This window comes from Bombina bombina, chromosome 10 (assembly GCF_027579735.1).
Source record: "Bombina bombina isolate aBomBom1 chromosome 10, aBomBom1.pri, whole genome shotgun sequence".
Taxonomy (NCBI): Eukaryota; Metazoa; Chordata; class Amphibia; order Anura; family Bombinatoridae; genus Bombina; species Bombina bombina.
The window spans coordinates 187,008,696-187,033,780 of NC_069508.1; the positions used below are offsets into that span (position 1 = coordinate 187,008,696).

Genomic DNA, 25,085 nt, shown 5'->3' on the forward strand with positions numbered 1-25,085 from the left:
AAGTTATCACGTCACTCGTAATCTGGCCCTTAAAGGGACATGAAAATCAAAATTAAACTTTCATTATTAAAAAACAACTTTACAATTTACTTTCATTTTCATTATTTAGTTTGTTCTCTTGATATTTCTTCTTGTAGAGCATACCTAGGTATTTACATGAGGGTGCACGTCTTTGGGTTATACATCACTCCAAACACTGATGCTATATGCTGCTTAATACATATGAGCACCTTTCAAGAAAGGATACCAAGAGAGAGAAGTAAATATGATAACAAGTTAATTGGAAAGTTTGTTGTTGTTTTTTTTAAACACCATACTTTGTGACTAGCTTGCCCTCTACTGATTAGTATGGGTATTACAGAGGGTTAGAACATAGTTTAACAGAATGCACTCCATGCAGCATGAACCAAACAAAGCAGTCCTGTATAAAAAAAAACACACAGCCAGGGATACAGTTATCAACAGGCACAGCAGGGATTTGATATATCTGCATAGGTTGGCAATAGTGAGTGCTTGGTAATGGTGACATTATGGGGCACAAGTCATTAACATGCAATTAAGATGTGCCTAATTGCACTCTCTCTGTGAATCTGGTACTGTGAACAGAACATCTGACACTTTTTAGTCACCTCAGATACACAACCACACAGTTCCCTGCAGCACACAGGCATAGTCTTCTGCACAAGAACAACATACACTCCCAAGTTAAGCATAGTTGCACATTCTGATAGCTACATTCCAGCACAAATTATTCTTTGGCTATATAGGTAAAAAATGTGTTGTTGATAAGGATAAGCACAAAAGCATGCACTAGGTGCTAACCTTGAAGCATTCTAAGCTTCTGATTGGCACATTCACATCCAATCATAATCTTAGAATGCTTCTAGATTGGCACCTAGTTTATGTCTCTACGCTGATATTGGAGTTAAGATAAATAGCTTTTTAACAAGTTTATTGTAAATTTGCTTAGCAAACAACAATTTACACTCAGATGCTCTATTTAAGGTAGACATTATCACTTCTAGAATTCTGGGAGAAATTTCAAAGAACATTACACATTGGCTATATAATATATATTTGATTATCCAAGGACAAATAGTGTGTGATGTAGCCTACATGATATTATATCATTCAGTTCAAGCAATTATCATCTCTACAATTTTCAATTACAAAGTATCTTAACTTCTCTAATATAAACTATAGAAGGGGTCCAACCTTTTGACTTGAGGAGCCACACTGGATTTATTTTTTGACTCTTACAACTACATAATAAAAAAGTATAACCTGCAAAACTAAAAATGTGCTACCTGTAGAACTGAAAGAGCACTCCCTGGTTTTGGCAAGTAACTGTACATGTTATGGCTAGTATATGGGAACACAAAAATAGGGTGGAATCTCTGAGACCCCAGTTGGGGAGGGTCATGAGTTTGGTCAGGTGCGTCATGGGTGGAGCCTGGATAGTCAGGGTGTGGTCTGATGGCCAGGGGCCTATATCTAGCTGTGTTTTAAGGTGGTTCCCAGCTTCACTATGTGATTATGGGCATTTATAATTAAGAAAGAGAGGTGTTTGGGACAGCAGGATAAAGCTCCCACACCAACACTATCCTCAAAAATGATTTATGGTTGGGAGGCCTGGTGGCTCTGACACAAACACTGTTTAGTTTGAAGAAGTGTGTGGCTGCATCATGGCCCCTCAGACCTAAGTATGAGTCTTATCTTTATTCTTTAAAAAGATTCCAGAGTTCCCATTGTGACAGTTCTCTGTTCTTTTAACATTCATCAAAGTATTAGTCTTTGCATAGTTATTTAGGCACTGTCCATTTATCTGGTACGGCATAAAGGGGAGGATGCAGGTGATAGCTCCATGATGATGACATGCAGGTTGAGGTTTTAAGGGGTACTTACCATTTATATGAGCATCAGAGAAGATCCAAAGGAACCAATCTGACAAATACCACACTCACAAACACAGTCACACCACTCACTTTTTCAGACACTTACTGGACTGTGCAGTCTTAGCTTGAATGGGTGGGGTGTAAACGCCGATACCCATGTCAGACCAGGCAGCCAGACGAAAATTATACAGAGTATCGGGCTTCAGTCCTTCCACCGCATAAGAGGAGGCAGGGTCAAAGGTCACTTTTTGCTGCAAAAATGTAACGAACGGGAATACAATTTATTAAATGTTTCTTTTCAGTCACATGAATATAACATACAACTAATGCTTTTTATTGTATCAATCAATTTGGCATAATGAATTATGGGTATTGAATTTAGCATATAACAAACTATTACAATAATACAGTGTTTTTGTATGAGACTGACCTAGACCAGGACTGATAAACCTTTTCGAGAGTATGTGCACAAATTTGCAATTATCTTAAAAAAAATAAATTGCAGCAAACCAGGTTGTAAAGCATTCATAACATTATCAAACGTATCCACTAATTTATTGTCAGACTGCAGAAAAACCTTGCAATTACAGTGTTTACTGTTCCTGTAACTTTTAAAATGTGTTTGACTATGGCTAAATAATAGGTTGTCAGTTACGTTTTCCTTCATATAAATTTATGCCAAGCTTTTCATAATTCTACTGTAAAGTACTATATATATATATGTATTTTAGGTTAAAAGGGAGAGCGCCACACTGAAAAATAATTGCTTTCTTTGTTGCAATCAACTATAAGTGTCTTATTTTATATATATATCACTTTATATATGCTTAGTATCTTATTACTTGATTTATGCTGAACTGCAGCTGTTTTCAGAAACCAAAAAAAGGTTGTTTGAAAGTATTTAAACAGCGCTGTATACAGCAGATACAAACTTGAAATACACAATGTATATAAAAAAAAACCTTATTTTACTGACAGATCATGGAACATTTTATAAAATATAAAAATAATTTTGACAAATACCTCTTCAAAGAGCAATTGTATCAACAATGCTCTTGTATGTAGTTGCTTAAATTCTAACACATTTGCTCAGAAAATGCCTATTTGCGTGCCTGTAATAAAATACCAGGTATCAGGTATATCGGAGCACTAGTGTACTCGTAATCACACAATTGTGAATTCACAACATAAATATATGCAGTATTAGAACACAAGTTTAAAAAAACATTTAAAACCTCATATTACTCTGTAAAATATAGAGCAAAAGAAACTGCAAAACACTTGCCTGGCCAGACTCTGTGTATACGTTACCACTACGCATTTCAGGGTCACGCCCCTTCCTCAGGTGTCAACATGTAGTAGTAACGTATACACAGAGTCTGGCCAGGCAAGTGTTGTAAAGCAACAACTACACACAAGAGCATTGTTGATACAATTGCTCTTTGAATAGGTATTTGTCAAAATTATTTTTATATTTTATATTTTGTAAAATGTTCCAAGACATGATCTGTCAGTAAAATAAAGTTTTTTTTTATATACATTGTGTATCTCAAGTATGTATCAGCTGTATACAGCGCTGTTTAAATACTTTCAAACAATATATATATATATGAACACAATATAAACAGAAAACCTATAATATAGGCATCTAAAATACACATAAATAGCAGCTACATAGAGTAAATGAATACTCAGTGATTATTGATACGTCTCTGGGATTCTTTTCATTTGTGTAGGTTTGATATCAGAATTAAGAAAATTATTTTTTCTATACACAACTATTCCTTCTCTGTCAGCTTTTCTTGATGTTGCAAATGTTATTGTACATTTCATTATATTTCTAGTATAGAATTTCCCCATACTTCTAGGTGTCTATACAGCATGGGTCGTACTTTAAATTCAAATTGTGTTAAATTTTATATTTTTTAGTCCAGCTGGGATTGCTATCTTTCATGGAAAAATTACCAGCCATGCTGATTAGCATGCAATAATTTGATTGGTCTATGTAAGTAGGCTTTACCATACCTGTCGGCCATCTTGTCCTTCCCAATATAGCAACTCATATTTGGTGATGCGTTCCTGGGGTGGAAGGAGCCAAGTTAACATAATACGTGTATCCGATTCTGCTTCCCCCTGGAAATCCACGGGCTGGGCTGGGACTGTGGTGGTGGTGGGGAAATATTCATTAGAGAAACATACTTGCCAATAAACTGAAATAATTACTCAAACGTCTGTTATAGGAAATGGAATGCTCTGCAGACACATATCTCAGATCTAGAGACATAACTAGCTTAGAAATAACTGGTTTAAAGGGGGTTGAAGTGATAAAGCCACTTCAAATAAGTAATATAAATGGAAATGTCAGCTCCGCATGGGACTAGAGAACATCATTTAAAAATTCTATTAAAAGGATAAAAAATTATATACTGCTATTTTAGCAATCCTGAAATAAGCAAATGTTGAGCTATATATACACAACATATTCCCATAAAATAAAATTATATATATATATATATATATATATATATATATATATATATATATATATATATTTCATACAATAGGCACCAAATAGTCCTGTGGCAGGAATGTGAAACTTTATATGTGCTGCAAAATGCTGTAAATGGAAAAGGCTGGTGAGTAGGGTTTTTTTGCTTGGACAACCATTATCTAGACCAGTGTTTCCCAAACGCGGTCCTCAAGTACCCCCAACAGTCCTGGTTTTCATTATAGCTGAACTAGAGCACAGGTGAAATAATCATCTGATGGATGAGAGCAGGTTGGTTACTCATCAGCTGATTACTTCACCTGTGCACTGGTTAAGCTATAATGAAAATCAGGCCTGTTGGGGTACTTGAGGACCGCGGTTGGGAAACACTGATCTAGACCCATAATCAGGGAGTAAATACAGTGGAAGCAAATAATGAATTATCACTTAAACACCATCATAATCAGGTCTACAATTTCCAAGCATGATGTTAATGATTCAGATTATGACATACAACAGTACAGGAGATTTATTTTCCTAAATTGCAAACATTTTTTTAAGACTCATACCTCCTTGCTGTGTCTTGACCTGAATGATTTCCGATGGAGGACCATCCCCCACAGAGGTGAAGGCCAACACTCGGATACTATATGTAGTTCCTGTGGTTAGTCCTCCAATTGTGGTCAGAAGGTTATCAACAACATTGTGCTTCTGCCACATGCTAAAAGGTAAGTGGGGGTCTGTTGTATAGTATACCCGAAAGCCTCTTATTTGCCCATTGGCTTCTTCTGGGGGATCCCACTGGATTATCATAGTACTGGAACTCAGCATACGGGCCTGGACCTTCAGTGGAGGGCTAGAAGGAGCCTGCTCTCCAGTCTGAGCCCCTATTAGTTCACTTGGGGGTCCTCGGCCAATATTGTTAACGGCAATTATTCTGAATACATATTCTGAGAAGGGACTGAGACCACCTATACTGTATCGAGTTGTTGCCACGCCATCTACTTCCTGGAATAGTCCTTCTGAAGCTGTGGGTCTGTATTGAATCACATAGTAGGAAACAGGCTCGGAATTACCAGAATCCCAAGTTAGAGTAACACTAGTAGCTGTTGTCTCTGTCACTATGGCATCTGTAGGCGGTTTTGGCAAAGCTACAAAGAGAACAAATATATTTTTTATTGAGATTCACAAAACTAAACACATTCCATCAATCATCATACTGTAACCCACATTTAATAAAATGAATGTCTACAATACTAGGTTTCTATCTAGGATGCTTTTTATTTATATTAAGTTTCTGCTGATTTTATGTTTTGTTCTTATCCCTTGCTCTGTCCCTTTTTACCTTTTACTGTGATTTGTGCATGTGCCTCAATCATGCCCAGAGAGGAGATAGCCACGCACGTATAGTTGGACGATTCACGGATGTTGGTCAATTCCAGGACATTACGCCCCACAGGCATCTCATCTTCTTTAGTGAGCTCTTCAAGACCAGCCATCCACTTGACATAGGGCATAGGGGCACCCACTGCCACACATGTTAGATTTACACTGCCCCCTGGCATCACTTCATGGTTACTTGGAGGAATGGAAAACCTTGGTGCAACCCGTCGGACTGCAAAGAGCCAAAAGGAAAGCATTATTAGAATCCATGGAAGCAATAAACTAAACATTGCTGGAACACAGTAAATCATAAGAAACCCCATAAAGAAATATATTATGTCCTCTACATACTAAAGCCAGTGTTCAGATCATTCTACTAGTGCTGTTTAATTCTTGTATCACCTAAGCCCTTAAAAAACCTCTTTGTGGTATTTGATAAGCTGAATGAAGGGGGGATAAAGTTTTATTTTTCTACAAAGGTTGATTTTTATAAAACGCTACTCTACTATGATTGAGGAGATGTACGTGTTAAAAATATTGCTGTGCCTTAATTAATTCATGAAAAAAATGCCAAGCCAAGAACAGTCAAGAATTCTAGAAATCAGATATACTGCAGTAAGGTTTTTCAGTATATACCAAGTTATAAAGACTTTAAGAAATCTGAAGGCCCATGCTTTAAGAAATCTGAAATCAGAAAAATCTAATGTTTCCTGGTCACAAAATCAGGCTGTGTGTGTAATGTTTTGGCTGCTGGACTATCACTAGGTGTAATGTTTTAGCTGCTGGACAATCACTAGCTGTAATGTTTTGGCTGCTGGACTATCACTAGCTGTAAAGTTTTGGCTGGCGAACTATCACTAGCTGTAATGTTTTGGCTGCTGGAATATCACTAGGTGTAATGTTTTGGCTGCTGGACTATCACTAGCTGTAATGTTTTGGCTGCTGGAATATCACTAGGTGTAATGTTTTGGCTGCTGGACTACCACTAGGTGTAATGTTTTGGCTGCTGGACTATCACTAGGTGTAATGTTTTGGCTGCTGGACTATCACTAGCTGTAATGTTTTGGCTGCTGGACTATCACTAGGTGTAAAGTTTTGGCTGCTGGACTATCACTAGGTGTAATGTTTTGGCTGCTGGACTATCACTAGCTGTAATGTTTTGGCTGCTGGACTATTGCTAGGTGTAATGTTTTGGCTGCTGGACTATCACTAGGTGTAATGTTTTGGCTGCTGGACTAATACTAGCTGTGATGTTTTAGCTGCTGGACTATCACTAGCTGTAATGTTTTGGCTGCTGGACTATCACTAGCTGTAATGTTTTGGCTGCTGGACAATCACTAGCTGCTGGACTATCACTACCTGTAATGTTTTGGCTGCTGGACTATCACTAGCTGTAATGTTTTGGCTGCTGGACTATCACTAGATGTAATGTTTTGGCTGCTGGACTATCACTATTTGTAATGTTATAGCTGCTGGACTATCACAAGGTATAATGTTTTGGCTGCTGGACTATCACTAGCTGTAATGTTTTGGCTGCTGGACTATCACTAGATGTAATGTTTTGGCTGCTGGACTATCACTATTTGTAATGTTTAGCTGCTGGACTATCACAAGGTGTAATGTTTTGGCTGCTGGACAATCAATAGCTGCTGGAGTATCACTAGCTGTAATGTTGTGGCTGCTGGACTATCACTAGCTGTAATGGTTTGGCTGCTGGACTATCTCTAGCTGTAATGGTTTGGCTGCTGGAATATCACTAACTGTAATGGTTTGGCTGCTGGACTATCACTAGCTGTAATGGTTTGGCTGCTGGACTATCACTAACTGTAACATTTTGGCTGCTGGACTATCACTAGCTGTAATGGTTTGGCTGCTGGACTATCACTAGCTGTAATGTTTTGGCTGATGGACAATCAATAGCTGCTGGAGTATCACTAGCTGTAATGTTGTGGCTGCTGGACTATCACTAGCTGTAATGGTTTGGCTGCTGGACTATCTCTAGCTGTAATGGTTTGGCTGCTGGAATATCACTAACTGTAATGGTTTGGCTGCTGGACTATCACTAGCTGTAATGGTTTGGCTGCTGGACTATCACTAACTGTAACGTTTTGGCTGCTGGACTATCACTAGCTGTAATGGTTTGGCTGCTGGAATATCACTAACTGTAATGGTCTGGCTGCTGGACTATCACTAGCTGTAATGTTTTGGCTGCTGGACTATCACTAGCTGTAATGTTTTGGCTGCTGGACTATCACTAGCTGTAATGTTTTGGCTGCTGGACTATCACTAGCTGTAATGTTTTGGCTGCTGGACTATCACTAGCTGTAATGTTTTGGCTGCTGGACTATCACCATTTGTAATGTTTTAGCTGCTGGACTATCACAAGGTGTAATGTTTTGGCTGCTTGTCTATCACTAGCTGTAATGGTTTGGCTGCTGGACTATCACTAGCTGTAATGTTTTGGCTGATGGACAATCAATAGCTGCTGGAGTATCACTAGCTGTAATGTTGTGGCTGCTGGACTATCACTAGCTGTAATGGTTTGGCTGCTGGACTATCTCTAGCTGTAATGGTTTGGCTGCTGGAATATCACTAACTGTAATGGTTTGGCTGCTGGACTATCACTAGCTGTAATGGTTTGGCTGCTGGACTATCACTAACTGTAACGTTTTGGCTGCTGGACTATCACTAGCTGTAATGGTTTGGCTGCTGGAATATCACTAACTGTAATGGTCTGGCTGCTGGACTATCACTAGCTTTAATGTTTTGGCTGCTGGACAATCACTAGCTGTAATGTTTTGGCTGCTGGACTATCATTAGCTGTAATGTTTTGGTTGCTGGACTATCACTAGCTGTAAGGTTTTGGCTGCTGGACTATCACTAGCTGTAATGTTTTGGCTGATGGACAATCACTTACTGTAATGTTTTGGCTGCTGGACAATCACTAGCTGTAATGTTTTGGCTGCTGGACAATCACTAGCTGTAATATTTTGGCTGCTGGACTATCACTAGCTGTAAGGTTTTGGCTGCTGGACTATCACTAGCTGTAAAGTTTTGGCTGCTGGACTATCACTAGATGTAATGTTTTGGCTGCTGGACTATCACTAGCTGTAAAGTTTTGGCTGCTGGACTATAACTAGCTGTAAAGTTTTGGCTGCTGGACTATCACTAGCTGTAAAGTTTTGGCTGCTGGACAATCACTAGCTGTAATGGTTTGGCTGCTGGACAATCACTAGCAGTAATGGTTTGGCTGCTGGACAATCACTAGCTGTAATGGTTTGGCTGCTGGACAATCACTAGCTGTAATTGTTTGGCTGCTGGACAATCACTAGCTGTAAGGTTTTGGCTGCTGGACTATCACTAGCTGTAAGGTTTTGGCTGCTGGACTATCACTAGCTGTAAGGTTTTGGCTGCTGGACTATCACTAGCTGTAATGGTTTGGCTGCTGAGAAGGGTACTGATACGGGCACAATGAAACCTTTCATATCTATGCAAGCTTATAGCTACAAATGTGTACTGGATGGATATGATGCCAAATAAATGTGGGTTCCACCAGCCCCGCAGAATGAGGCTGATGAAGATGACAATGATTTTGGCATGACGGTGGATTTAATTTCCAGTCTACGCATCTTGATTGCCTGCGGCTTCCATCCTCGCCATGACCACAGCTTGCAGCAGAATGGTGCCAGCAGTTTGTCCGGCAGTCTCGTACGCAGGCAGAGCAAGCATGCTTTAGTTGAAAGGCATTTACACAGCATGCGTCAGACAAGAAGGTAGGGAACTCTGGGAGATGCAGAGTCAGGAATAACAGGATAAATGTAAGAAGGAGGAAGACATAGGACATGGCAGGAGGAACCATGCATTAGAAATACAGGGAAACAGCAATTCCTGACATGCATGGGAAATATTGGAAGTCCAGGTTAACACCTTGTCAACCAGATAGAGCTGTACTGTGTTTTAGCCTTGTTTGGCAGCCAAGGAGTTAAAGGTTATTTTGCAAGAAGTATATATTTCGCCTGTCTTTCAATACCAATACATTCTGCAAAGAACATAATTTCTGTCAATGTGCAATAAACCATACAGACTAACAGCTACAGTTACTTCTCAAACTACTAAATAGTCTATTCTATTAGACTTGCATATCATGGCCTAAGCATTTTGTGATATTTGCATTAGACCATGATTGCAAAACACTTCAGTTTAATAATATAATCTAGCAAATGCTGAGTAAAATGCAGCAGGGAACCGGGCTGGAGATTTCTAGGCTCGGTGTAAGGTGATCGTGGTTTACTGGTATCTCCTGTGACCACAGCTTCCTCTTGCAGTGAGACAGTTAGACAATCGCAGCACAGGATAACAGTAGATGGAAGAGGGAAGGCTTCTTAATAATTTAACAGGCATTAGAGTGCAGTTACAGCCTGCAGTGCTGAGAAGCTGGGATATATTTCCCAACTCTATGATCAGAGATGTCCAAATCACCAGGAGGGTCTCACTTTACACTCTGTGGTGATCTCACACCATTAAGAGGCTGAATAGACCAATTTCCTCTCATCCTTTGAGACAGGAGGCTCAATGTGCCAGCCTGATAAGAAACAAAGAGAGTGGCATCGCCTTACACTCATCTTAGGTGTAACCGCAGGAAGGAAAGTGCCAAGCGTAAAAAGAATTATTGGTCCTGCTCCAAACTGCTAGTTAGCAAAGTCTTTAAGAGAAGTGATTTTTAATGAATTCCTGGTGTGAGCTGCTGTCAACGTATTCGCAGTAAGTGCCAATTCAGCGCAATGGGTCAAATAAAAATGTAATTAAAAAAATTAAAGGGGAAAAAAATCACCTTTAAGAGACTGAAGAGCCATTTAAAGTGCCAGACCCATTTGCTTGTTCATTGTAAAAAATTTTTTAATAGGAATCACTCTTTAATAGAAACTAACGGCTAGATTACGAGTTTTGCGTTATGAGGGGTGCGGTGCTAACTTGTACGTTATTGTCACCGCTCACTTACCTACAGCGCTGGTATTACAGGTTTTTATAAACCCGGCGTTAAAAGACAAGAAGTGAGCGCAGAGCAAACTGGTGCTCCATACCGCACTCCAATACCAGCGCTGCTTTAGTGAGCTGGTTGTACGTGCTCGTGCACAATTTCCCCATAGACATCAATGGGGAAAGTGGCGGAAAAAAAGCCTAACACCTGCAATAAAGCAGCGTAAAGCTCAGTAATGCAGCCCCATTGATTCCTATGGGGAAACTAAATTTATGTTTACACCTAACACCCTAACATGAACCCCGAGTCTAAACACCCCTAATCTTACACTTATTAACCCCTAATCTGCTGCCCCCAACATCGCAGACACCTACATTATACTTATTAACCCCTAATCTGCTGCTCCGAACATCGCCACCACTATAATAAACATATTAACCCCTAAACCGCCGCACTCCCGCATCACAAACATTAGTTTAATATTATTAACCCCTAATCTGCCGCCCCTAAATCGCCGTGGCAGATTAGGGATTAATAATATTTAACTAATGTTCGTGATGCGGGAGTGGGGCGGTTTAGGGGTTAATATGTTTATTATAGTGGCGACGATGTCCGGAGCGGCAGATTAGGGGTTAATAAGTATGATGTAGGTGCCGGCGATGTTGTGGGCAGCAAATTAGGGGTTAATAAGTATAATGTAGGTGTTGGCGATGTCCGGAGCAATCAGCCAATAGGATTGAATTTTAATCCTATTGGCTGATCCAATCAGCTAATAGGATTGAGGTTGCATTCTACTGGCTGTTCCAATCAGCCAATAGAATGCAAGCTCAATCCTATTGGCTGATTGCATCTGCCAATAGGATTTTTTTAACCTTAATTCCGATTGGCTGATAGAATTCTAGCATCCAATCGGAATGTAAGGGACGCCATCTTGGATGACATCACTTAAAGGAACCTTAATTCGTCGGGAGTCGTCGTAAGAAGCGGATACTCCACTCCGGATGTCTTGAAGATGGACCTGCTCCGCGCTGGATGGATGAAAATAGAAGATGCCGTCTGGATGAAGACTTCTGCCCTTCTGGAGGACCACTTCTCCCGGCTTGGATGAAGACTTCTCCCGGCTTCGTTGAGGACTTCTCCCGGCTTCGTTGACAATGGATGTCCGGTCTTCAAAACTGTAAGTGGATCTTCGGAGGTTAGTGTTAGGTTTTTTTAAGGGTAAGGGTTTATTGGGTGGGTTTTAGATTAGGGTTTGGGCAGCAATAGAGCTAAATGCCCTTTTAAGGGCAATGCCCATCCAAATGCCCTTTTCAGGGCAATGGGGAGCTTAGGTTTTTTTAGTTAGGGTTTTATTTGGGGGGTTTGTTGTGTGGGTGGTGGGTTTTACTGTTGCCCCGCAAAAGGCCCTTTTAAGGGCTATTGGTAGTTTAGGCTAGGGGTTTTTTATTTTGGGGAGGCTTTTTTTATTTTGATAGGGCTATTAGATTAGGTGTAATTAGTTTAAATATCTTGTAATTTGTTTTTTATTTTGTGTAACTTAGTGTTTGTTTTTTTTGTAATTTAGGCATTTGTATTTAATTTAGTTAATTGTATTTAATTTAGGTAATTTATTTAATTGTAGTGTAAGGTTAGGTGTTAGTGTAAGACATGTTAGGTTTTATTTTACAGGTAAATTTGTATTTATTTTAGCTAGGTATTTAGTAAATAGTTAATAACTATTTAATAACTATTCTACCTAGTTAAAACAAATACAAACTTGCCTGTAAAATAAAAATAAACCCTAAGCTAGATACAATGTAACTATTAGTTATATTGTAGCTAGCTTAGGGTTTATTTTACAGGTACGTATTTAGTTTTAAATAGGAATTATTTAGTTATTAATAGTAGGTTTTCTTTAGATTTATTTTAATTATATTTAAGTTAGTGGGTGTTAGGGTTAGACTTAGGTTTAGGGGTTAATAACTTTGGTATAGTGGCGGCGACGTTGGGGGCGGCAGATTAGGGGTTAATAAATGTAGGTAGGTGGTGGCGATTTTAGGGACGGCATATTAGGAGTTAATAATATTTAACTAGTTTTTGCGATGCGGGAGTATGGGGGTTTAGGGGTTAATATGTTTATTATAGTGGTGGCGATGTCCGGAGCAGCAGATTAGGAGTTAATAATTTTAGGGTTTAGGGGTTAATAGGTAGTTTATGGGTGTTAGTGTACTTTTTAGCACTTTAGTTATGAGTTTTATGTTACAGCTTTGTAGCGTAAAACTCATAACTACTGACTTTAGAATGCGTTACGAATCTTGACGGTATAGGCTGTACCGCTCACTTTTTGGCCTCCCAGGAACAGCTTGTAATATCGGCGCTATGAAAATCCCATTGAAAAAAGACTTTACGCAATTTGCGTAAGTTGATTTGCGTTATGGCCAAAAAAGTGTGCGGTGCCCCTAAACCTGCAAGACTCATAATAGCAGCGGTAGTGAAAAAGCAGCGTTATAACCTGATAACGCTGCTTTTTCACCAAAAGGCAAAACTCGTAATTTAGCCGTAAGAAAGCCAACAACGTCAAAATCTGTTAGACTAATAGTGGCGTTATAATTATTACGCAAAGAACTGACCTAACAATCTGCACAAATATTCTGATGCCTCAAGAGATTTTTTTTTAATTTAACCAAATATTTAAAGTATAATTTAAAAAAGTATCTTTATTTTTCAGCAAATAAGTCAGTTAGCGAAATGTAACCTATTAAATGCCATTACGTGTATGTCCGTGTTTGCACCTCTCTAAATGCCACTAGCTACATACAGTATGTTTCTAGGTAGGTGCCTATCAAATGCAATATCCTTTTCTATACATATCAGGGTGCGTGTGTGTATCTGTGTTTCTGTCCATGAAAATGTATCTGTTTATTCATTTGTTTGTTTTGTTCTGTCCCTGGGTCTGTATGTGTCTCAGTGTCGTTCTGTGTGTCCCTATTCCTGTGTCTCTGTATGGCTTTCTGCATCTCTGTACAGTTCTGAATTCCTTTGTGTCTGTATGTGCTTATTTATATAAATCCGTCTCACTGGCTACATGTTTTGTGTGTGTGCATCAAGGTGATTGTGTGTTGTTCTTTCTGTATAAATATCTTAATCTTTTACCTCGGTGTGTGTGTTGCTCTGAATATTTGAGTACCCATTTATATAGGTATATGTCTAATGTGCAACAGTGCTTCTTACTGTTAGTAGCTCACTAGTTATATGCCTGTGTATGTACCTTTGTGTCTTTTTGTATGTATACAAATCTTTATTTGTGACTGTTTCTCTGTGTCAGTACATGTGTTCCTCTATATTGTTTTTGTCAGTGTTTGGAAATTTGGGTGTGTATCAGTCAAAATATATATGCATGTACCTTGGTGTATGTGTTCTTTACCTGTGTGTGTATCTGTGTATGTGTCTGTACATATGTATGACTTGAGTGTGTGTATCTGTGTATGGGTCGTACATATGTATGACTTGAGTGTGTGTATCTGTGCATATGTATGACGCTGAGTGTGTGTATGTGTCTGTACATATGTATGACGTTGAGTGTGTGTATGGGTCGTGCATATGTATGACATTGAGTGTGTGTATGTGTCTGTACATATGTATGACGTTGAGTGTGTGTATGGGTCGTACATATGTATGACGTTGAGTGTGTGTGTCTGTACATATGTATGACGTTGAGTGTGTGTGTTTGTACATATGTATGACATTGAGTGTGTGTATGTGTCTGTAAATATGTATGACGTTGAGTGTGTGTATGTGTCTGTACATATGTATGATGTTGAGTGTGTGTGTCTGTACATATGTATGATGTTGAGTGTGTGTGTCTGTACATATGCATGACTTGAGTGTGTGTATCTGTGTATGGGTCGTACATATTTATGATGTTAAGTGTGTGTGTCTGTACATATGTATGACGTTGAGTGTGTGTGTCTGTACATATGTATGATGTTGAGTGCATGTGTCTGTACATATGTACATTATCCCACAAAGTGAATACACCCCTCACATTTTTGTAAATATTTTATTATAGCTTTTCATGTGACAACACTGAAGAAATGACACTTTGCTCCAATTTAAAGTAGTGAGTGTACAGCCTGCATAACAGTGTAAACTTGCTGTCCCCTCAAAATAACTCAACACACAGCCATTAATGTCTAAACCGTTTGCAAAAAAAGTGAGTACACCCCTAAGTGGAAATGTTCAAATTGGGCCCAAAGTGTCAATATTTTGTGTGGCCACCATAATTTTCCAGCACTGCCTTAACCCTCTTGGGCATGAAGTTCCCCAGAGCTTCACAGGTTGCACTGGAGTCCTCTTCCACTCCTCCATGACAACATCATGGAGCTGGTAAATGTTAGAGACCTTGTGCTCCCCACATTCCGTTTGAGGATGCCCCACATATGCTCAATAGGGTTTAGTTCTGGAGTCATGCTTGGACAGTCCATCACCTTTACCCTCAACTTCTTTAGCAAGGCAGTGGTCATCTTGGAGGTGTGTTTGGGGTCGTTATGTTGGAATACTGCCCTGTGGCCCAGTCTCCGAAGGGTGGGGATCATGCTCTGCTTCTGTATGTCACAGTACATGTTGGCATTCATGGTTCCCTCAATGAACTGTAGTTCCTCAGTGCCGGCAGCACTCATACAGGCCCAGACCATAAACACTCCCACCACCATGCTTGACTGTAGGCAAGACACACTTATCTTTGTACTCCTCATCTGGTTGCCGCCACACACGCTTGACACCATTTGAACCACATAAGTTTATCTTGCTCTCATCGGACCACAGGACATGGTTCTAGTAATCCATGTCCTTAGTCTGCTTGTCTTCAGCAAACTGTTTGCGGGCTTTCTTGTGCATCATCTTTAGAAGAGACTTCCATCTGGGACGACAGCCATGCAGACCAATTTGATGCAGTGTGTGGCGTATGGTCTGAGCACTGAAAAGCTGACCCCCCACCCCTTTACCCTCTACAGCAATGCTGGAAGCTCTCATACATCTATTTCCCAAAGACAACCTCTGGATATGATGCTGAGCATGTGCACTCAACTTCTTTGGTTGACCATGGCAAGGCCTGTTCTGAGTGGAACCTGTCCTGTGAAACCGCTGTATGGTCTTGCCCACTGTGCTGCAGCTCAGTTTTAGTGTCTTGGCAGTCTTCTTATAGCCTAGGTTATCTTTATGTAGAGCAAAAATTCTTCTTTTCAGATCCTCAGAGAGTTCTTTCCCATGAGGTGCCATGTTGAACTTCCAGTGACCAGTGTGAGAGCGATAATACCAAATTTAACACACCTGCTCCCCATTCACACCTGAGACCTTGTAACACTAATGAGTCACATGACCCCAGGGAGGGAAAATGGCTAAATGGGCCCAATTTGGACATTTCCACTTAGGGGTGTACTCACTTTTGTTGCCAATGGTTTAGACATTAATGGCTGTGTGTTGAGTTATTTTGAGGGTACAGCAAATTTACACTGTGTCTGTACATATTTATGACATTGTGTGTTTATGTGTCTGTACATATGTATGACGTTGAGTGTATGTGTCAGTACATATGTATGACGTTGAGTGTATGTGTCTGTACATATGTATGACGTTGAGTGTGTGTGTCTGTACATATGTATGACGTTGAGTGTATGTGTCTGTACATATGTATGACGTTGAGTGTATGTGTCTGTACATATGTATGACGTTGACTGTATGTGTCTGTACATATGTATGATGTTGACTGTATGTGTCTATACATATGTATGATGTTGACTGTATGTGTCTGTAGATATGTATGACGCTGAGTGTGTGTGTCTGTACACATGTATGACGTTGAGTGTGTGTGTCTGTACACATGTATGACGTTGAGTGTGTGTGTCTGTAGATATGTATGACGCTGAGTGTGTGTGTCTGTACATATGTATGATGTTGAGTGTGTGTGTCTGTACATATGTATGATGTTGAGTGTGTGTGTCTGTACATATGTATGACGCTGAGTGTGTGTGTCTGTACATATGTATGACGCTGAGTGTGTGTCTGTACATATGTATGATGTTGAGTGTGTGTGTCTGTACATATGTATGACGTTGAGTGTGTGTGTCTGTACATATGTATGATGTTGAGTGTGTGTGTCTGTACATATGTATGACGCTGAGTGTGTGTGTCTGTACATATGTATGATGTTGAGTGTGTGTGTCTGTACATATGTATGACGTTGAGTGTGTGTGTCTGTACATATGTATGACGTTGAGTGTGTGTGTCTGTACATATGTATGATGTTGAGTGTGTGTGCCTGTACATATGTATGATGTTGAGTGTGTGTGTCTGTACATATGTATGACGTTGAGTGTGTGTGTCTGTACATATGTATGATGTTGAGTGTGTGTGTCTGTACATATGTATGATGTTGAGTGTGTGTGTCTGTACATATGTATGACGTTGAGTGTGTGTGTCTGTACATATGTATGACGTTGAGTGTGTGTGTCTGTACATATGTATGATGTTGAGTGTGTGTGTCTGTACATATGTATGATGTTGAGTGTGTGTGTCTGTACATATGTATGATGTTGAGTGTGTGTGTCTGTACATATGTATGACGTTGAGTGTGTGTGTCTGTACATATGTATGATGTTGAGTGTGTGTGTCTGTACATATGTATGATGTTGAGTGTGTGTGTCTGTACATATGTATGATGTTGAGTGTGTGTGTCTGTACATATGTATGATGTTGAGTGTGTGTGTCTGTACATATGTATGATGTTGAGTATGTGTGTGTGTCTGTACATATGTATGATGTTGAGTATGTGTGTCTGTACATATGTATGATGTTGAGTATGTGTGTCTGTACATATGTATGATGTTGAGTGTGTGTATGTGTCTGTACATATGTATGACGTTGAGTGTGTGTGTCTGTACATATGTATGACGCTGAGTGTGTGTGTCTGTACATATGTATGATGTTGAGTGTGTGTGTCTGTACATATGTATGATGTTGAGTGTGTGTGTCTGTACATATGTATGATGTTGAGTATGTGTGTGTGTCTGTACATATGTATGATGTTGAGTGTGTGTGTCTGTACATATGTATGACGCTGAGTGTGTGTGTCTGTACATATGTATGATGTTGAGTATGTGTGTGTGTCTGTACATATGTATGATGTTGAGTGTGTGTGTCTGTACATATGTATGATGTTGAGTGTGTGTGTCTGTACATATGTATGATGTTGAGTGTGTGTGTCTGTACATATGTATGACGCTGAGTGTGTGTGTCTGTACATATGTATGATGTTGAGTGTGTGTGTCTGTACATATGTATGACGTTGAGTGTGTGTGTCTGTACATATGTATGATGTTGAGTGTGTGTGTCTGTACATATGTATGACGTTGAGTGTGTGTGTCTGTACATATGTATGATGTTGAGTGTGTGTGTCTGTACATATGTATGATGTTGAGTGTGTGTGTCTGTACATATGTATGATGTTGAGTGTGTGTGTCTGTACATATGTATGACGCTGAGTGTGTGTGTCTGTACATATGTATGACGCTGAGTGTGTGTGTCTGTACATATGTATGACGCTGAGTGTGTGTGTCTGTACATATGTATGACGCTGAGTGTGTGTGTCTGTACATATGTATGACGCTGAGTGTGTGTGTCTGTACATATGTATGACGCTGAGTGTGTGTGTCTGTACATATGTATGACGCTGAGTGTGTGTGTCTGTACATATGTATGACGTTGAGTGTGTGTATGTGTGCATGTCTTACTGTGTTTCTATGGCTCTGTAAATAAAAACCTGTTGCCTGTCGCAGACTCCGCTGCTTTGCTAAGCTCAGGTTGGCATTGCACTCCGTGAAACAGTTTAAAGGACAATGAGAGAAAAAAGAAAAAAAAAAAGATGAAGAGCCCCATGGGACATTATAGTTCTGGGCTGGAAATCATATTCCTAACAAGTGTAATAAGATGAGTCTTGCAGACAGAGCAGGATGGAGATTTGCGCATCAGACACTGCTGTGTGAATCAAGGCTGATTAACCGTCTTCCGTGCCATAAAAATGTAGGATCTGTTTAAGCTGAGAATTTTACATATTTTCTAAGTCAGTCCTTTGTGCCTCATTTGGAGAAACATTACGCTCTTGCATTTCCTATTCCAGGTAGCAGCTACAGCAGTTTTTACCCAGAAGCCTCTACACCTCATCCAGGGGCCTCCCAAGTCATCATTTTGTATAAACCATTTTCTAGGGCAGGGACTGGTGACCTTTTATGAGCACTATAATGTGACCACCTGTGCCAGCCTTATCTTTTGTATAGATTTAACATTAAAAAACAAATACTTATATGTTAATTATAATAACATTAATGATAATAAAGACGGAACATCAGTTTGGGCTCCTGGATCTGCAGCTATAATGCTACAAATCCACATCAGATCAGAATCTTGTCCCTGCAGCTCCTCTGTCACCCTACAGCCTTATCTGACCTCAGGACTTAGTTACCAGCCCCTAAAGTTCCTCAATCAGCTCCCAAGCCTCCCCCGTTGCAGACTGTTGCTTTGTATTCCCTACGCACATAGTGTGTTTCTCAAGTACTGTGCATGATGCTTGTGTGAGGAGTGACACTGAGCCTGCTGCCCCCTCGCCCTACATGGCAGAAATGTGACAAGGGTGGTACCAAAGGCTGTGTCAGTCCACAGTGCATCACTCCAAGTGGCATTAATAAATTATTCAAAATGCCACGTTTGGTACACGTGCCAACCCATGATCAAAATACTTTTAGGGATATAAACCCCCAAAAAATATTTTGTGCTTTAGACATAGCATATCCTTTTAAAATTCTTTACAATTTACTTCTATGATCAAATTTGCTTTGTTCTTGTGGTATTCTTTGTTGAAGAGATACCTAGGTAGGTGTCTGGAGCACTACAGGAAATGGTGCTCCTAAGCTTACATCCCTGTTTTTCAAGAAAAGATACCAAGAGAACAAATCAAATTTGATAATATAAGTGAATTAGAAAGTTGTTCATAATTACATGCTCTATCTGAATCACAATTTTATTTTTTATTTTTAGTTCCATGTCTCTTTAACATGAGAACAATAAGGGACACAACAAAATTGCCCTGTAAATCTCTGTCGGTGAAACCAAACACAATATTTAAATATGAAATGATAAAATGTGAAACCCAACATTTTTCTTTCATGATTCAGATTGAGGATACAATGTTAAACAACATTCCAATTTACTTCTATTATCTAATTTGCTTCATTATTTGTATTTCATTTGTTGAAGAAATAGCAATGCATATGGGTAAGCCAATCACACAAGGCATATAAGTGCAGCCACCAAACAGCAGCTACTGAGCCTATTTATATATGCTTTAAAAAAAGGATATAAATAGAATCAAACAACTTAAATAATTGAAGTAAATTGGAGAGTTGTTTAAAATTGCACACTCTTTCTAAATCATGAAAGAAAAAAATGTGGGTTTCATGTCCCTTTAAGGAATGACCATGAAAGTTATTGTAATGAGAATGAATTAAGGCTACAGCCACATTAACAATATCTGCCTGATATGTACAGGAACTCCATCATAGCTACCCCTAGTTGGCCAGAACAAAAGAAACAAGATAAACATAAAAAATAGAGAAGCCCAGCTTCAATTCAATGTGAATGAAGGCAAACATATCCAATAGTCTTTTCCAAGGGTATGTTCTTGGATTGCAAAACAATGAAAGCTCTGCTTACAAAAGTTTATCAGCCTTTAAAGAATGTATTTTGTACTCTGATCTTTTGTACTGCAGCAATAAAAAAACCTTGATTAATGTCCCTTTAACCTTAGCGCCAATCTTAGCACTGAAGTCTTTAATGGCGCGTAGTTAGTTTACATCTAACAGCTGTCACGGATTAGATACATTATTGTTATTGAACGATTTGCTTCGGTCTTTTTGGGTTTAAGTCATTATGGGTTAAACAAAGTTATACCCTGTAAAGTCCCCCCCTTCTTTTTACATTTAATGATGGAAGTCATTGCCGTAAAGAGAGAAGGAAAGAATACATTTTAATGAATCTAAGCTATTAAAGGGACATTCCAGTCAAAATGTAAATGCACCTAGATTTATTACATCTTTGGATAGAAACATATTTGCAATATAAATGTATTGGCATAAATACTTCTAGTAAAAGTTATCACTGTTTTAGTGCTAACCTTTTTCTCTGCCCGTGCATGTGAGGCATAGCTAGATATTGTCACTGCACCCACATTTTAAATAATGCAGCTGCTCAGATTATCAGTGGGGCTTGTATCCTGTCAGCAATTCAATTGAGTCATTACCAGATGGTACAAGCACCTTAGGCTCTCTGAACAAGTGCTGTTTTTAAAATGCTGGTGCACGGTGCATACTTGAATACACTTTTGAAACAGCTATAGCTTTTGTTAGAAGCATTTTTGCTAATGCGTGTATATTACAAAATTGCTTCTGTTTAATACCGAAATGCATCCATGTGGTTTCCAATTTTGGCTGGAATATCCCTTTAATGTAGCCATCAGTACTGACATTTTATAGACAATTACCTTAGTGGGGCCTGGACCATATTGGATTATATTTCAGATATAACTTGGCATGACGGGAACATCCGGGGGATATCATTAGCGGACGATAGCTTCGCAGAGGGCTCTGTGCACAAATGCAAACACGCGAGAGTTCAGAAGGGGCTTCCTACTCTGCAATTTGCATTCGATCAAGGAAATTTCTCAAATGAAAATAACATAAAGGGTGGGAGGGAAATGAGTAGATCCACGACACAGAGATAAAAGAAGTCTTTCATATGTGACCTTGCAGAGTCGCAGAGCAATAATTAAATGCCTGGGTGAACAGAGACGCTTCCAGGAACGCAGCTAAAAGCAAGAAACGCGTCATTATACGCAGCCAAACAAACAGTAAACCTTCCGTTGGGGACCAATGAGCAGATATTGGGGAAACATCCATCATATGAGACTAAATATCTGCACCTCTTGATTCTAAAAGGGAATCTGACCAAATGTTTTTGTTTTTTGCTTGTAGAGAAATAGACTTCTCCTATAGTAAGATAAGGGCAGATTGAAGGAAGTAGATCCCAAACAAGCACTTCCTGAGAGTTTCAGTAGCAATTTAAAACAAATGTAGTAATTGTTAATGGTTTAACTTGTTTAAATAGCTCTATTTCATGTGTATGTATTTTATGAGTCTTTTCAACATCACAAGAGAGTAGCTGGGGTCTCTGCACCCTATTTTTTATGTTATTGCATTGAGAAGTGATTGCCTAGATGTAGGTAAATACAATTATGTCTTCATATCTCATACCTTGCAACTCTTTCTTCTTATGTGGACTTGTTATATTTAAAAAAGCTTCATATATTTAGCATTTAATCTAATTGCATATGTTTACTCTTCTTGTTTGTAAACAAAACTGAGGCATTCCCTAAATAAAGCATTTAAAGGGACATTAAACTTGAAAAAAACTTCCCAATTTACTTATATTATCTAATTTGCTTCTTTTTCTTGGTATCCTTTTTTGAAGAAGCAGCAAAGCACTACTGAGACACTCTGAACGCATTGGGTGAGCCAATATCATGAGGCATATGTGAGCTTTTTAACAAAGGATACAAAGAGAGCAAAACAAATTAGATAAAATAAGTTGTTTAAATCTATATGAATGAAAAAAGAATTTTGTAATAGCGACATCTCAGAGATTGGCTACAAGATATACACTACTTGTAGAGTTGCAGGTATAAAGGATATTGATACACTGAACATTTCCAACTCAAAATGATTCTATGTTTCCTTACATTAAATGTGACCTTGGGATATTTTGCTTTATATAAACCAATACTCAGCTACACGTCCCTTTAAAAGTGTCATAGTAGAAGCAGTGTCATAATGGTTGGGGTAGCTGATGGAGGTGTCACCTGTATGGAGACGTCATTGTTTTTATAAATAAAACCTATGTAGTACTCCATTGCACAATAGATAGCTGTATCCTACAGATGCGGTTCCAGGTATTATTTGTGAACAGCTAAACCCCCCACATAATGCAGAGAGGGAACTAGCTGAGAGAGGCTGGTAAATAGGGGCCATGCACAATGCAGGGAGGGAGACCAGGCTTTGTCAGGCACACAATACAGGCAAGCAGTAGAGTCACAGGTCAGGGAGCGGCACTGAAGCAGGGTTTGGGGGGTTCTGCAGAACAAAAGCTCTGGGGGAGCCAGCTCTGCTGTTACCCCTCGGGGTGGGTTGGACCAGGCGTGCCAATCTGTATCTGGGTAAGAAATGAAAAGGACAAACCTTCTCGCTGATCTGATAGATGGAAGATTGTTTGGATGGCAGTGCGATGAGGATGACAGAGTAGAAAAGAGACAAGGAAAAACACAGAGAGAGTAAAAACGGCAACCTGCATGTGTGCACGTCACAGCAACACACACACAGCAACACAACACACACACAGCAACATACACACACACAGCAACATACACACACACAGCAACACACAGCAACACAACACACACCCAGCAACACACACAGCAACACACATACACAACATATACAGCACACACAGCAACGCACACACAGCAACACACACACCCAGCAACACACACATACACAACACACACACATACACAACACACACACACACAGCAGCACACACATACACAACACAACACACACAGCAACACACACACAGCAACACACACACACACAACACACACATACACAACACACACATACACAACACACACACACATACACAACACACACACACATACACAACACACACACACACAACACACACATACACAACACACACAGCAACATACACACACACAGCAACATACACACACACAGCAACACAACACACACACAGCAACACAACACACACACCCAGCAATACATACACACACACACCCAGAAACACACACAGCAACACACACACACATACACAACATATACAGCACACACAGAAACACACACCCAGCAACACACACACCCAGCAACACACACACATATACACAACACACACATACACAACACACACAGCAACACACACACACATACACAACACACACATACACAACACACACATACACAACACAACACACACAGCAACATACACACACAGCAACATACACACACACAGCAACACAACACACACACAGCAACACAACACACACACAGCAACACAACACACACACAGCAACACAACACACACACACAGCAATACATACACACACACCCAGCAACACACACAGCAACACACACACATACACAACATATACAGCACACACAGCAACACACACACAGCAACACACACAACACACACATACACAACACACACACACACACCCAGCAACACACACACACACATACACAAAACACACATACACAAAACACACACACACACAGCAACACACCCAGCATCACAAACACACACAGCAACACACACACACAGCAACACACACAAACACATCAACACACACAAACCATGGCAATACACACACACACACAGCAACACACAAACACAGCAACACACACAAAAACACACAGCAACACACACAGCAACATGTGCACTTCAACTAAAAAACAGCCCAGCAGGCAGACACACAAGCACACAGCAACATGCAAACATACAGCAACATACACAGCAACACACACACACAAACACACAGCAATATGTGCACTTCAACTGAAAAACAGCCCAGCAGACACACACACAAACACACACACACACACAGCAACATGTGCACTTCATATGAAAAACAGCCCAGCAGGCACACACATAAACACACAGCAACACAAAACACACAGCAACATGTGCACTTCACCTGAAAAAAACAGCCCAGCAGGCACACACAAACACACACAACTCACTGTACACACACATCCACAACTCTCTGTACACACACAACTCTTAGTACAAACACACACACACACACACACACACAACTCTCTGTACTTACACACACACAACTCTGTACACACCACACACTGCTCTGCACACATACACACACCCACAACTCTCTGTACACACCACACACTGCTCTGCACACACACAACTCTCTCTACACATAACTCTCTCTACATAAACCTCTCTGTACCCACACACCTATGTTCACACACACAAACTCTTTGTACACAAAACACCACTCTCAAACACTATACTCAAATTGAAACAAACATCACATTGACATAGACACACAAAACCTCACACACATACACATCAAAATAAAAATGCACCATCACACACAACACAAAATACACATACAGCAACCCTCCACGACATTCACAGTCAAGCAATACATACACTTCTACAC

At 39.7% G+C, this 25,085-nt stretch overlaps 1 protein-coding gene across 4 annotated transcripts in view; it reads right to left on the reverse strand.

Moving 5' to 3' along the window:
• Positions 1-25,085, reverse strand: part of PTPRF (protein tyrosine phosphatase receptor type F) — a 496,653-nt gene that overhangs the window by 57,976 nt on the left and 413,592 nt on the right. For all 4 annotated transcript variants that reach the window (XM_053693596.1, XM_053693597.1, XM_053693598.1 and 1 more), the window contains exons 7-10: positions 5,729-5,998; positions 4,953-5,534; positions 3,921-4,054; positions 2,002-2,146 (exon numbers count right to left, since the gene is read on the reverse strand). In XM_053693596.1, the coding sequence (XP_053549571.1) occupies positions 2,002-2,146; positions 3,921-4,054; positions 4,953-5,534; positions 5,729-5,998 (1,131 nt within the window). The remainder of the gene's footprint in view (positions 1-2,001; positions 2,147-3,920; positions 4,055-4,952; positions 5,535-5,728; positions 5,999-25,085) is intronic.